Raw genomic sequence first — 15,561 nt, forward strand, 5'->3', positions numbered from 1 at the left:
TAAATCTCTATTAGTTTTGATATATATATCTCAATGACTCAAATACCATCTTCCTTTAGCTTTTCTTCTTGCAAGAACTTTACGTCCCCCTATAGTTCTAAGTCTAGCCAAGAAACCCAATTTTCTCTTTCTTCTGATAGTGGATGGTTGATAAGTATTACCTCTTGATTTGAATCTCTTTTGCATCAAGCCAAACATAGATTGCATTGGTGATTGGATTGAGGATGGAATCATGGTTGAGGATGATGATTGAAGCATGTTCGAAGTTCCTGTAGATATTATGGAAGGATTCATCATGGAACGGGACCCACTAAGGAGACCTCTAACTGACAGTCTTAAGATACCAGAAAACATTGTATAAAGTTGTGTCTATGTTTAACCGAGTGTAGTTGTGGATATAGATCGTAATTTAACATAGAGTGTTTTGGAAAATTAATTTTTTTCATTCATTTAGTTGGTGACGAAATATACGCTTATCTTTGATATTTACGTGTAAATTATGGAATGAAAAATTATCTATTGTCATCTCTCACCTCATCTCTAAAGATTTAATTTTCATTACTGCTACGACCCAGTAGATTGATTTATACTCCATTACAAATAATAGAAACTATACACAATGTCATCATATAGAAGCAGAAGAGTCATTCCATCTTCTTTAAATACCCCAACTACAATTAGAGTGAACAAATCACAAAATATAACCGGATCAGATGCTGAAAGACTTATAACAGACTTTATTAATGCCAGTGATGCCAATGCAAATGGTATTGAATCCAAAGATTACGCAGGATTATCTAGAAGTAGTGATGTCAGTGCTATTTTGAGTCAGTTGAAAAGAATTCAAAGAAATTTGAGAGGTCTTCCTCCCATAACAGCAGAAGCCACTATTCCATCTACATCACAAAACACATCTGAACCACCAAATAAGAAAATAAAATTTAGCGAGGATGAGGAGGAAGAAGTTGCAGTTGAAGAAGAAGCTGCTTCCACTAGAATTGAGTCCGGCAATGAAGAAGAGGAAGTTGATGAAGATGAGGAAGATATAGAGAAGTCCAAGAAGAAAGACAAGAAACACAAAAAGGAAAAGAACGAAAAGAAGAAAAAGAGTAAGGATTGAATATAATGACAAAACTGGCGATTGAATTTTCATATTAGGAAGGCGGACCTAGTTAGGTGCCCAAAAAATTTGTAAATGGAAGAATTTAAAGATGTAGCATATAAGTTAGTACCATGTACAGTAATATACGAGACTGAGAATCTGCATTGCGAGATCAGAGGGCAGAATATTTAAAACAGATATACAAATTTCCGTTTATATGGATATTTCTATCATTGCTTTACTTTTATTTCCTCTCTCAAAGACTTTTTATAGTTTTCCGGAACACAAGACCATTTTCAACCTTTCCGGTAATCGAGTGTCCCAGGACAAGAAGATTTTCCTAAGTCTTGTTTGTAATGTAGTGATCAGGATCCCCATATATTTGTACATATAATTTGCCAAATTCTGTCAAAAATTGAGCGGACAAATTGTCCCAACTAGGCAATTCGCGGAGATAAGTTCGGGATACGAGGAATATGCGTTACGTCAAGCATTTGCACTCAAACAAGTCCAATATATATATTATGATATCTTATAAATATTCGCAATTGCCCTGGACAATAATCTACAACTTAAAGAGAGCAATGGGACATATTTCGTAATCTCCAACAAGGGTGAAATCACCTCGCGTCCAGCGTGCTCAATTATTCATATTTTAGAATTTGGCTATATCCAATTCAGAAAGTCGGTTTCAAAGACACAGCCATCATCTAAGAGGCTCGTATACCCACTCAGAAAAACTAGTACAACAAGACGGAGCCGGGCGAGTCTTGAACTATTGATGTCGATTTTTTTATGGTAAGCTGCTTTTTAACATGACAAAAAAGGGATCTTCAAAAATTAATCATGGAATTATGGCCCTGTGTTCAACTAACTGTTGACAATCAATCATTGATAGATATTGACACAAATTCAGAATAGTAACTCGTAGGTTCATTGGTGTATTGGCTTAAAAATCCACTTTACAGTTTAACTTGGTGTTTACAGCTTAAATTGGGTCGTGTACGACGCGCCAAAAAATCGCATCTAACCCAAAACTTTATTGTCAATTACAGGTTGAATGTTTATGCTTTGAGAGGTCTTGTTATTGTGACTAGGTACTAAATACAATATGAAGAGAAAGAGAGTTATTGCATCCGGGAGTGAAGATGAATCTTCGTTTGTCAACAATAGCGACTATGATGACCTGAAAGAAGTATCCGTTAATGATGCTGTTGCCACAATCAAATCAGAATCACAACAAATGTTGCCAAATGATCAACAAGGAGAAGATGAAGGTCAGATAGAAAAGAGCGAAGCGGAACCTATTGAAAATAATGAAGCTGATATAATATTGGATAACGGGGAAGATCTGAAACTTGCTGAAATGTCTTTTCATCTGCAATCACAACAAGACAACCAGGGAGACTCTCAAGAACAGGTAGCAGAGAACAAAGTGGAGAAAGTTGAAAATGGCGAAGAAGATGTAATAACAAATCACGAGGAAGAGCTGAAGCTTCCAGATTCGTCTTTTCATCTTCCAGAGGGCCCAATTCTTAAAAGAGAAAATGTATTTTCAGATCTCAAGTTAGAAGCCTCAACAAGTCAACCCAACTCCGGCGAGAATATGACTGGCCTAGAAGATGATAAAAGTGACATAGAACTGACAATGTCTCCTATTAGGTCCTCTACCCTTAGTTATTCACAACAGCAAAATGAAGTTCTAAAACAATCACCATCGAAAAGAAAAGAAGTGAAATTGCCAATACCGAGAACCAATGAACCTCGATTAGTTATAGATAAGTTAGTTCTCACAAATTTCAAGTCATACGCCGGTGTACAGACCATAGGTCCATTTAATTCTTCATTTTCTGCAGTTGTTGGTCCCAACGGGAGTGGGAAATCAAATGTTATAGATTCCATGCTTTTTGTATTTGGATTTAGAGCACTGAAAATGAGACAAGGTAAATTAAAAGAGTTGATTCACAATTCAGGAGATGAAAAACCACAATATTGTCAAGTGGATATCCATTTCAAAATGGTTCTAGACGATCCAGCCATACCACAAAAGGCTGAGACGATACCAAATTCCGAATTGGTGATCTCCAGGAAGGCATTTCAAACCAATCAATCGCTGTACTATATAAATGGGAAAGGGAGCAGTTATACTGAAGTGACAACATTGCTTAAGGGACAAGGTATTGACTTGGACCATAAGAGATTCTTAATTTTACAAGGCGAAGTTGAATCAATAGCTCAAATGAAAGCAAAAGCTGAAAAGGATAACGATGATGGGTTATTGGAATACCTTGAGGATATTATCGGAACTACAAAATACAAATCTCTAATCGAAGAAAGCATGCAAAGAATTGAAGAATTGAACGAAGTGTGTATGGAGAAGGCTAATAGATTTGATTTGGTTGAGAAGGATAAAAATCAATTGGAGGAAAAGAAGACAGAAGCCCTTCGATTTTTAGAAATGGAGAAACAATTGATCAATGCTAAGAGTGTTCATTTTCAAGTTAGTATATATGAATCTCAAAAGAAAATAGATATAGCACAGAAAGAGGCTGATGAATTGAATAAAGAATTGGAAGAGAAAAGGCAAGAAAATCAAGAATTATTAAGTGGAATTGAAGCTGAATTGAAGAAGCAAAAGCTTATTGAAGATTCTATTAAAGAGCTTGGTCTGCAAATCGATAAATTAGGCAAGCAGAAGAAGGAAACAACCAGGAAAGGGGTCACCATGGAAGAAAAATCCAAAAACCTAAACAGTAAATTAAAAAAGATAAATAAGACATTGGAAACCCTGCAACATAATTTAAGTAGTTCTACACAAAAGCTTAGTAATTATAGTGACGCCTCAGAACAATTCAAAATAGAGGTTGAGAAGTTGAATTCACAATTAGAAGTTGAAGAAGTTAAATTAGATGAAATCAGACAAAGCTTAACTGCGAAGACCTCCGAATTTACTAAAGAAATTGAAATTTTGCAAAAGACACTTGAACCCTGGAATGACAAAATCAAAGCCAAAAACAATGCGATCAAGTTGGCCACATCTAATATCGAGCTTCTTCGTCAACAAATGAACAGTACTACCAAACAACTAGATGAAGCCAAAGAAAGACTCTCAAGCATTAAAAAGGAAGGAAAAGAAAAAGAGGCCGAATATAGAGATACAGAAGAAAAATTAGAGAAAATTGAAGAACAGATTGGTCTAGGCGAGGAACAATGTTCAATCGAGAAGAATAAACTCGAAAATATGAAATCCTCATTAATTTCGCAACGCCAAAAAGTTCAAGAGTCTACAAACATTTTCAATAATTCTCAAAATAAAAACAAGGTATTGGCTCATTTACTTCGATTAGTAAAATCCGGTAGAATTGAAGGCTTTCATGGAAGATTGGGCGACCTTGGTGTTATAGATGAAAAATATGATGTTGCTATATCGACTGCTGCTGGTGCAGGATTAGATTCCATGGTTGTTGAAACTGTAGAGACCGCTCAAGCATGTATTAATTATTTACGTAAGAACAAGTTAGGATATGCCAATTTCATATGTTTGAACAAATTGAGAAATTTCAACGTGGCACCAATTCAAACTCCTGGTGATCCAGCTAAAGTTAAAAGATTATTTGATTTGATTCAACCTACAAGTGCTAAATTTGCTCCTGCATTCTACAGTAAAGTCTACAATACATTAGTTGCTCCCGATTTAACCGAAGCAAAGAAAGTCGCATATGGTGCTAAGAGATGGAAAGTTGTTACCTTGGATGGGAAAGTGGTTGATACTTCTGGTACAATGTCTGGTGGTGGTAATTATACTTCTAAAGGTGCTATGAGACTTTCCAATTCTCGTGGTGGAAATGACCCAATACTAACAGAAGAAGAACTTCAAGAAATGAGAGAGAAATTGCATTCAATGGAATCCAATTTTGAAAAAGCTAATGTTGAATATGAGCAAAAAGTGTCAATGTTAAAGAAGTTGAAAGATCTTAAACCGGATACAGAATTCGCATTATCAAGACTTAGGTTAGATATTCAATCTTTGGCATCGGAGAAGAAGGAGATTCTGCAGGTATGTAAGAACTTGATTATCGAACAAGAAAAGATGGAACAAAGCAATCCATTTGAACAGCAAATAGCTGAAAAGGAAAAAGAAGTGGAACAATGGGAATTGGAGCGGTCCGAGCTTAAATCAGAGATGTTGGTTCATGAGCAACAAATCAAAGTCTTGGAACAGAAAATTATGGATGCAGGTGGTGTGGAATTGAAGATGCAGAATTCAAAAGTTGACTCGTTAAAACAACAACTTGAAATTATTCATGACAAGACGTCTGGGGATAGAATGACTATTAAGAAATTAGAGAATGATATCAAGAGACTTACTAAAATAATTGAAGCCTCTACCCAAGAACAGCACGATGCACAAGTTGAATTGGAATCGCTTCAAAAACAAGAACGAGAAAATTCGGAGCGCTTGCAAGAGATAGAAAGCGAGCTCAATAAATTGAATAATTCCAAGACAGAAAAGGACGACGAATTAGAAACGTTAAAGAACGAGGTTGACGGGCAACAAGAGGAAATAAATAAGTTCAAGCAGTTCGAAGTCGAGGTTTTACACAAGTTAGAGAAATGTAACGGTTATATTAAAAAATTGAACCTTATTATTGAAGAGAAGAAGAACGAACTTGATGCGTTAGTTGTCCGCGATACTCAAGAGTACATCTTATGGCTTGACGCGGAAGAACAGAAGAAATACAATGGTACCGAAATTGAAAGCCTTACAGAAGAAGAAATCCGTGATGTTGATTTAGAAGTTACTGATGATAAGATTAAAGAGATCGAACAATATATGGCAACCGTCAAAGTTGATATTGAAGTATTGAAAGAATATGGAACCAAACTCGTTGAATATAATACCAGAAAGGTCGATTTGAATACAGCTGTTGAAGAGCGTGACGAGAAGAAGGATTATTGCGAAGATTTGAAGAGGAAACGATTGGATGAATTTATGGTTGGGTTCAATACGATTTCAATGACTTTGAAGGATATGTATAGGATGATTACTATGGGAGGTAATGCCGAACTTGAGCTTGTGGATAGTTTGGATCCATTTTCAGAAGGGATATTGTTTAGTGTAATGCCACCGAAGAAATCATGGAAGAATATTTCTAATTTGTCAGGTGGTGAGAAGACATTGAGTTCTTTAGCATTGGTCTTTGCCTTGCATCAATATAAACCTACTCCATTGTACGTCATGGATGAAATCGATGCTGCTTTGGATTTCAGAAATGTTTCTATTGTGGCCAATTATATTAAAGAAAGAACCAAAAATGCTCAATTTGTTGTCATTTCATTAAGAAATAATATGTTTGAGTTAGCTCAACAATTGGTTGGGATTTATAAGGTGAATAATAAGACTGAAAGTGTATCAATTGGTAATATTGATATTGTGGATTTAATCAAAGCGTAAATTAGTGTACATAATATATATCAAAAGCAAAATAAACTGTATCATTATTAGTGTATATTAATCTATATCTATAAAGTTAACTTTTCCAATTTTTTATCCAAATGCCAAGTTGGTTCCGTTGCAGTTGCAAATCCAACTTCTCCCTTTCGTTTTAAAACAAAACATCTATCAAACCAATCTATCAAATCTATCATACAAGTAGTTTCATTCATTTCTTTCACATACTCTCGAGGTATTATTTCATCCAACATTTCTGAAAAATGATGTTGCGCAACTCTAAATGGCAAACCATAACTAGTAGTCAAATGCATAAACATTTCAATGGCACTCCATGGAGTCTTGCTGAACCCAGCAAATAACGCAGGATTACGAAGAACTCCTCTAGCTGACATGACACCATCCACGCCAGTATATTCTGCAATTCTATGACAATCTTCAAGTGAAAACCCATCTCCATTTGCAATCACTGGTACTCTTCCATCTACATGCTCTCTAATTGTCTTTATAGCATCCAAATTGACCGGAATAGAGGATCTAGTAGTCTTTGTCCTTCCATGGACAGTTATGAAATCAACACCTGCCCGGATCACTTTGTCCACAAACTCTTTAGTTTCATTTATATTTGGATGAATACGAATCTTTGTATCTATGCATATTTCATTCCCATATTTATCCTTGACAGCCTTTACCATATCGGCAACCAAATTCGGCTCGGACATCAATGCAGCTCCAATACCTTCACGCACTTGTTCTTTGATGGGACATCCACAATTTATACCTATCCCATCCACATGTCCTTTAATCATTTCCGTAAACTTCAATAAATCATCTACATTATTAACTCCAACTTGGACAATAACACTCTTATCGGCACTATTTGTCGTAAAGTCAGAATATCTTGCTATATCATTTCTGACGAACTCACGGGCAAGGATCATGGGTGTATATATTATATCGGCCTTATAAAACCGGACTAGTTCACGAAAGGGAAGTTTTGAATATCGGACCATGGGACCGGCAATGTACGCTGGCCGATTATTGGCTTTGGCGGATTTGATGAGATAAAGGGGGTTGTATTCCGGATCTCGTACTCTTTCCATCGTGTCTGATATGTGATCTTGAGTTGGCATTTGTTTTGGGGACGTTTGACTTGAGATGACTATAGAGATGGATTATAGATTAAAAAGAAAATTTTCACTAATACTGGAGGAGGGTCGTGCGATACTCATTATCACCAGCTTTTCCAAACCTTCTCAGAGACGGTTCAATTATCTACTAGAAAGTGAACTATTACAAATTAGGTATACATATATTATAATACATTTTTGATAATAAAGAACAGCATAAAACACCAGAAAACAAAAGAAAGATACTTAACTAATACTATTATTACTCCAAATCCATTTCCTAGTAAAACTATATACATTTCAAAAAAGACAAACATTTTATTATCTACTCTTCCTCAGAACTTTCACTTGAAGCATCATCATCATCTTCATCTGAAGATTCTTGGTTTTTAGTTATACCCATAAATCCATTTCCTCCATTACTTCCACCCTCACCATCGAAAAGTGCCAATTGACTTCTTAAATGAGCCAATTCATCAATATTTGAACCCGCTGTAGGGGTAAGCTTTTTCTTAGCACCTGCTTTTAATTTCTTGCCGAATAAGAAATCATATAATTTCAATACTGTAGAATCGGCTAATTGATCCATATCTAATTCAACTTCATCTTCATTATTGATCTCAACATCATCTTTAATGATTTTGATTAATGCTTGCAATTTCTTATCAGAAAGGTTAGGCACAGTTTCAGAAACTTGTTTCTTCATTTCATAGGTGACAACAGGTGCAGGTGGGGTTATTTTTGGTGGTTGTTGGTGAGTTGCTGAATGATCTTTAGAAGACCTATGAGATCTTGATCTTGCCTTCTTGGCCTTCTTCTTCTTACGTTTTGCTGCTTGTTGTTCTTTTAATTTTTTCAAATGTTCCTTCTTCAATTCATCCAATTCCTTCTTCATTCTAATCAATTGATTTTCTAAAAATTGTATTGCTGGTACATCGGACAACATTGCTTCATTAATCTCTACGTCATCATCATCTTCATCACTGGATACTTCACCATCACTCACATCTGAATTTGGTGGAGTAGGTTCTGGTACTGGTTTATTAGCCCATTTCTTTTCAAACACCGATTCTAATCTATGTCCCATCATGTTAACATCAGTACCTTCAGGATTGAAAAGATAACAATTGGTAAATACTAATCTTACATCATGTTCGAATTGATCGGCATTTTCATATTGATTATTGGCGAGTTTGGTTTGAATAGTACCCAAATCCATTGGATTCTTGACAATCTCATTATAATTAGGGATATTTAATGCCACCGGGTCGACAGGAGTCAAGAATGGGAAGTTGTAATTATAGTGTTTTTTGGACACTAAATCTTTAATTGTTTGATTACAGAATCGTAATTCGGCAGCGAATTTCTTCTTTCTTGGACGGACATCATATGGTAATTCTTTTGATTTTGGTGGGTGAATGGTTCTTTTTGGTCTTTGCGCAGCTATCGAGTCTCTATGTTGGGTGCTGGTTGTTGGGGTTGCTGTAGCGTCCACACTTCTTTTTCTTTTGGTGGAAGTTGGTGATGCAGATTTTGCCACTGGTGGAGTACTGGCGGCTACTGGTGTTGATAATACCTTTGGAGGGAAATTCAACATATGTTTTTCAAAATGAGCTTGAATATTCATTGCCATTTTAGAAATCCCAGCTGCTTCCCCATTGAATTTCTTACAATTATCAACCATTAAATTAAAATCTTCGACAATTTGTGAAGGTTCTTCATAAGCATTACAAGTAATCTTACGTTCAATCGTAGATAAATCCATTGGTCTAGGGATATAATTATAATAAAATGGGATATTCAATTTAACAATATCAACTGGATGTAAGAATGGAACTGCATCTCGAAGTCGTTTTATAGCTTTTATGATATTAAGGGCAAATTTGGCTTGATGAGGTGGGAGTGGGTTGGCTGGTAAATTGTTCATATCTGGTTCTGGAGCAGGTTTGGGTGCTGGTTCAGTGAAGACTGGTTTTGGTGCTGGTTCAGGTTCAGCTGTTTCCTGTATTGGTGTTTCTGTCTGTTGTTCTGCTGAGTCATCCTGTTTTATTGGCTCAGTTGGTGCCTCAGATTCCTCTTGTTTCTGCTCTTCTGTTGTTTCGACAGGAGCAGATTCCTCTGGATTCTGTTCTTCTGTTTCGACTGGAGCAGATTCAGTAGCTCCCGTAGCACCTTCTTCGTTTGTCGGTTCTACTTCCTCTTCCTGTTTTTGTTCCTCTTCCGTAGTCGCCACAGTATCCGTTTTCAATCGTTTTGACTCAGGATCATCCTCTTGATCTTCATCTTCTTCCAATTTCCTCTTTTCTGGAGTTGGAGATGGATTAGGTGGAGAAAGTGGTTGTAAGTGTTCTTCCACTTGTTTTGATTGTTCTTCCTCTTGTTGTGATTGTTTGATTAATGATTCATCCATCTTACTGAAACTTTCTGATGAAGGTGTTTGTACAGGTGTGTGAGTTGCTTCAACCTGTGACATAATAACAATGATAGGATTCTCTATCTATTTAAGTGGGTGGTGGGTGGTGGTAAACAAGTATCCTGTATATAGTTAAATGAGTGTTTGATTAAATTTTGCAGCCAGAATTCCGGGTAACCCAATTTCTGTAAAAATTCCGAAAAAAAAAACAAAAAATTTGGAATTTTTCTTCAATTCTTTAAAAAAAAAAAAATTTGGGAAAAAAGTGCAAATTTCTTTTTATTTATAACAACAAAAATATTAACCTGTAAAAAGTATCAATTCTTATCTTAATATGTAAAAAAAAGGATAAACTGTAAAAATCCCCAATTTTCAACCAATTAAATTGAAAAGAACACGTAAGAGACAAAAAAAATTTTCTATTTTGCAGAATTTTGAATTTGGGAGGAATTTACCATTTTATATAATTTTACAAGATGGTGATGAGCCAGACACAAAAACGAAATTCAGACAGACAAAATTACAAAAAAAAAAAAAATATTAAAAATAAAATTTAGCCAGCCAATTTTAAGAATTCACCCCCTTTTTTTGGAAAATGATAAAATAGATCTCTCTTTATAAATTCATTAGATTTCTTTGCTTTTTTTTCTTAGATTACAATTGTGAGCATCTCTTATGACATTAAATCATAATGAACCAACCATCACAGTCAATCAAACGAATAAAAGCATAGCAATAAACCTTTGTAAAGAACTATTCAAAGAACAAAGGAAGCAAAAAAGAAAATTGGATGACTTTGTAAAAATTCTTTTCAGACAGAAAAAAAAAGTATTTTTACTTTTTTGCCACCGTCCGGGTAATATCTTGGATTCTGTAAAACTTTCACACGATTATTAAAAAAAAAATTAATTACGCGTAAAATGTAAAATATTTCTTGTGAATTATTTAACCAGCAATATCAAAATGTCATTTTTAATTACAATTACAATTACAAAAGTATACAAGGTTTATATGATAATATATATATAGATGTTGTTGTTGTCCTCTAATCACAAGTGAATTGATAATAAATCATTCGCACTGAACCCTTTATTACAAGAAGGACATCTTCTTAGTCTTGCAGCCAATCTTTCTTGTGTACAATTATTACAGAAAACATGTCCACAAACAGTTATGGCAGTATCTTTCCAATTCTTAGAACATACTGAACATTTAGCAATTGATCTTAATGCTTCTAATTGTTGTTCATCTTCTTGAAGAATACTGTTTGTATTGTTTGTTTTATATTTTTGTAATAAATTATCGGTTAATTTTAATGATTTTTCCAATTTATTGATCTCTAGTGATTGTTTATTGATTGTTGATTGTGATTCTGATAATTCTTTTGATTTGGAATCTAATGATTGTTTATTTCTTAATACTTCTTGTTCCAATGATTCTTTTGAAGTTGTTAGTGATCGAATTGAATCTTGTAATTTCTGATTTTCTTGAATTGAATTCTCCTTAATCATTTTATAATCAGTTAAAGATTTAGTCAATATTTCAATCTTAGATAAATATTGTTTTTCCAATTCATTAAGATTCTTAATCAATTCTTGTGATTTATTGATTTGAACTTTTAATAATTTATTTTCTTGTTGAATTGAATCTTTTAATCTCATAGATGCAAAATATTTTTGATCAGCTTTATTCTTTTCAATAGTTAACTTTTTGACTAAATTTTCTTGATCAATTGAATTTTCCAATTTCTTTAATGTGATTTCTCGAGTTGATTTAAATGCATATTCAATTTCTTTAATTTCGTTATTAAGTTGATGGACTTTCGAGATCAATTCTTCTTTCGTCAATTCATGAGATTTATCTTCTGGACTTCCAGCTATTTCCTGTTGTTTATCATTAATCAACAGTTCTATTCTTGAAGATAATGCTTTATTCAAAGACATTAATTCATCATTCGTTTTTTGATCTTCCAATTGACTTGTCAAGATTGTATTTTTGGATAATAATTCATCTCTAATAGTTCTAATTCGAACTAAATCTTGTTCACTTTTATGTAATTGATTACGAAGATTTTCATTTTCATCCACAATCTCTTGTTCAACAATTGATTTAATATTCACTTGATTCTTTTCTAATTCATTTAATTTGGCAATATTTACACTATTCAATTTGGATAATTTCCCAATTTGTTCTTGTAATGCTTGATTATTCTTTACAATCTTCTTATAATGAATATTACTATCTAGATCAGATTCAGTTAAATTATGTAATTTATGTTCCAATTCAAGGGATTTTGCTGTTATTTCTTGATTTGATTGAGTTAATTGGGCCACTTGTTCAGTTAAGATTTGATTAGCCGACTTCAATTCTTCCAATTCATTCATTAATTTATCAGTTTCTTCTTGATTGACAATTTCTGCTTCTTTTTGATCTTCTTGTTTTCCATTGGGTGTTTCTTCTTTTACTTCTGGAGTTGTATCACGAGAAACAGATTCTTCAGCTCTGGCTATATCATAAACCCTTTTTAATGTCTTTGATTGAGATCTTGTTATTTCATTAGTTAATTTCAATACTTTCTCCTTTAATTGATCTAATTTATCATTTAATTTTTTGTTTTCTAGAGATAGTTGTTGATTGGTACTGGTAGTTTTAGCTAATTCTTGAGATAATTGAGATATTTTACCTTCACTATCAGCTATTGATAATTTATGATTTAATATTTTCGATAACTTTTCTCGTTTTGTTTTTAAATCGTTATCCACATCATCTTCCGAAAACGCAATTAATAATCCAACATCATTTCCAGCTTCAGCTTCAACTTCATTAAATAATGAAATAATTTGATCATACCAACCAGATAGGACACTAACTACTTTATTTGATTTATTGGATTCAAATTGTAATGATTTTAAATCTCGACGTAATTGATTTACTTGTTGTTTATATAAAATCATTTGTCTCCATATTGCTTCTTTTTGGAAATATACCACATCTTCTTGAGTTAATGGACCTGATTCACTCAATTCTTGTAATGGTTTCTTCTTTCGTTTGAGTATAGGAGTAGACGAACCACTATTGGATTCCAATGGTCTTTTTCTATCAGTGTCGCTGGACATCTTAAAAAATATCGGGATAGTTATGATATTTGGGAATGTTTAAAAATGGAGTACAATAATTTATAATAACACCAGCTTAATATTAACTTAACAAACTAATCAAAGCAGCTAAAACAAATGGATTAAATATAATAATAATACAGGGTGGTTGTTAAAAAAAAACAGATGAATATGGAAAAGAAAAACAACAAAGAAAATTACAAGATACTTTATTAAGATGTTTTTACTTTATACAATATTATTGTAAGTATCTCCTTCTTTTCTTTTAATGGAAAGGTCTATAAAGGGGGGGGGGGATGTGTTATAAGTATTTGTTTATACTTTTGAATGGGTTTATATAAAATTATTTAAATAAAGATGAAAGAGAGTGAGAGAAAAGATCTTGTAGAAAAAAAAAAAATTGTTATGACAATAAAGTAAAAGATGAAGTAGTTTAACGCACGCCTATTATGTAAAAAAAAAAGAATTTGCAAGTAAATTGAACAAAAGCACACGACCTTTATAATTAACATTCTTTTTTTCCTACGTTTTCTCTAAATGNTTGCAAGTAAATTGAACAAAAGCACACGACCTTTATAATTAACATTCTTTTTTTCCTACGTTTTCTCTAAATGCGCGCGCATTCCCATTCAGTTTATAACAACACTTCCAAGTTGTAATAATTATGTTAAACATTATCTCTATTTCAATTTAATGAATGTTATTATTGTATGTTCTTATTCTTCTTTAGATTTGGTATTAAATATCAATTATTCAGAATATATGATAAATCTTCTTAGCCTCGTTTATTAAATATTGTTTTAAATAGTAACGGAAACTACAAACTATATCCATTGAAACGCGAACAATCCACTTATGAATTTTGGGAATTGTAAGTTTATCTCTTACAAGCCCGGTTTGGAATACACGACAATTGACATAGCCCCAAATTTTATTATTTATTCAAAGGTATATAAATGAGTTTCATCCTTATAATTATCACTCATTAAATTGTTGATGGATATTATCTGTTTTAGAAGCGATGATTTGTTTAACTTGATTGGAAAGTATGATGTGGAAACACGTTTATTTACTTTTGGATATAAGTTTAAGTTATGGGTCTAAGATTAGAATCCCCAAAAAACGTCTCCAGAGGGTAACGAAAACATGAAATAATGAACCTAATTGTGGATCCTAAAGTTGATGAAGGTTTTATTAACTAATTGAATTGGAATACTAAATACTACAACGCCGCACTTACCCTATTGGGAATGATGCTTGTCACGTGATAATAATTATAATTTGAAAATTAAAGTGAAACCAAACCCTCCTGAAAAATTTTTCATTTTACATTTTGTTGTACCTTATAGTCAACGAGAATTAAACAAGAGAAAGGGACACAATACTTCATACAGGATTATTAGCATTAGAAACTAGACTCCCTCAGGTTATGAGTAAAATATTCACGTGATTCTAGATTCAGGAGAGTCCAAATTAATTTGTTGGATAATACGCAGGGTGTGAGGGACACTTTCATCGAAACCGTCATATCATCAAGGTCGGCAATTCATGCAAATGGCGGAAAATCGTCATAATTTTGGGTTTGGTACGTTCTAAGTGACTTTCCATATTATCAAGTACAAGGACCATGATTATCAACCTCAATAATATCAATAGCAACACGATCAGTATTATAACTGAACACATCGTGCTTGACAAAATGATGTCACCAAGAATAGTACTTCCCAGGACCAACAAGTTTATCCATGGACTCGAATCTAGAATCATTTGAGGATTTGACTCATAACCTGAGAAAGTCTAGGGTTTAAAGTTAATTATCTTGAACCGCTGTTTGCATTTGTTGTCCTGGAATAAGATCCAAAATGCTCAAGGGATCAATCATCCAATCAATATCATTACCAGTTATTAATAAACTCGTGAAATTAAGCATATGCGTATGTTGACATACTTACAAAGGGTTAGTCATACTGATGAATAGACGCTCGATTATTAGATTTGGCTTATTTCAAGCTGATTAGAAATATCTTGTAGTTTGCTAATCATTACGTTTCACACGATTCATTAATCAACAAGATTTATGAATCACCCCCCTTCCTCCTTCATTCATGCTCAGATTATTCTTTATATACGGGGGAAGTCGTTTATAAGGAAAAACCAGAAGAGGAATCAAGGAGTGTCGATCTTATTAGCTCACTCAGACTTGGCTTGTTGATGACAGTAGTAAAATCAAAGAGACCCATCGAGATGTTGTTGCCGGTAATACGGAACCCAGCAATGGTCAAGCAAATACTTGATTTGAATCATTGCTAATTTCTGTAGTTCTGGCACAGCAAGAAAACTGTCAAATG

General features: G+C 33.6%; 6 protein-coding genes across 6 annotated transcripts; 2 read left to right on the plus strand and 4 right to left on the minus strand. All coding sequences in view use genetic code 12, as the record gives it.

The window, feature by feature from the left end:
• Positions 1 to 30: 30 nt before the first annotated feature.
• Positions 31 to 354, minus strand: J8A68_002980 (mitochondrial 54S ribosomal protein bL34m; the record flags this gene model as incomplete). The annotated part of the gene is made up of 1 exon (XM_049406785.1): positions 31 to 354. The coding sequence occupies one exon, from the start codon at positions 352 to 354 to the stop codon at positions 31 to 33; it is 324 nt and encodes a 107-aa protein (XP_049263753.1).
• Positions 355 to 619: 265 nt separating this feature from the next.
• J8A68_002981 (uncharacterized protein) lies at positions 620 to 1,120 on the plus strand (the record flags this gene model as incomplete). Its single annotated transcript, XM_049406786.1, has 1 exon — positions 620 to 1,120. One exon carries the CDS (start codon positions 620 to 622, stop codon positions 1,118 to 1,120), a length of 501 nt encoding a protein of 166 aa, XP_049263754.1.
• A 1,093-nt stretch (positions 1,121 to 2,213) lies between these two features.
• Positions 2,214 to 6,557, plus strand: SMC4 (condensin subunit; the record flags this gene model as incomplete). Its single annotated transcript, XM_049406787.1, has 1 exon — positions 2,214 to 6,557. One exon carries the CDS (start codon positions 2,214 to 2,216, stop codon positions 6,555 to 6,557), a length of 4,344 nt encoding a protein of 1,447 aa, XP_049263755.1.
• A 68-nt stretch (positions 6,558 to 6,625) lies between these two features.
• DUS4 (tRNA dihydrouridine synthase) lies at positions 6,626 to 7,687 on the minus strand (the record flags this gene model as incomplete). Its single annotated transcript, XM_049406788.1, has 1 exon — positions 6,626 to 7,687. The coding sequence occupies one exon, from the start codon at positions 7,685 to 7,687 to the stop codon at positions 6,626 to 6,628; it is 1,062 nt and encodes a 353-aa protein (XP_049263756.1).
• Positions 7,688 to 8,009: 322 nt separating this feature from the next.
• Positions 8,010 to 10,157, minus strand: BDF1 (chromatin-binding protein; the record flags this gene model as incomplete). Its single annotated transcript, XM_049406789.1, has 1 exon — positions 8,010 to 10,157. The coding sequence occupies one exon, from the start codon at positions 10,155 to 10,157 to the stop codon at positions 8,010 to 8,012; it is 2,148 nt and encodes a 715-aa protein (XP_049263757.1).
• Positions 10,158 to 11,146: 989 nt separating this feature from the next.
• BRE1 (E3 ubiquitin-protein ligase) lies at positions 11,147 to 13,213 on the minus strand (the record flags this gene model as incomplete). Its single annotated transcript, XM_049406791.1, has 1 exon — positions 11,147 to 13,213. The coding sequence occupies one exon, from the start codon at positions 13,211 to 13,213 to the stop codon at positions 11,147 to 11,149; it is 2,067 nt and encodes a 688-aa protein (XP_049263758.1).
• Between the last annotated feature and the right edge of the window lie 2,348 nt (positions 13,214 to 15,561).

The sequence above is a fragment of the Hemisphaericaspora subhashii genome, assembly GCF_019202705.1.
Source record: "Hemisphaericaspora subhashii strain CBS 10753 chromosome Unknown scaffold49, whole genome shotgun sequence".
Taxonomy (NCBI): Eukaryota; Fungi; Ascomycota; class Pichiomycetes; order Serinales; family Debaryomycetaceae; genus Hemisphaericaspora; species Hemisphaericaspora subhashii.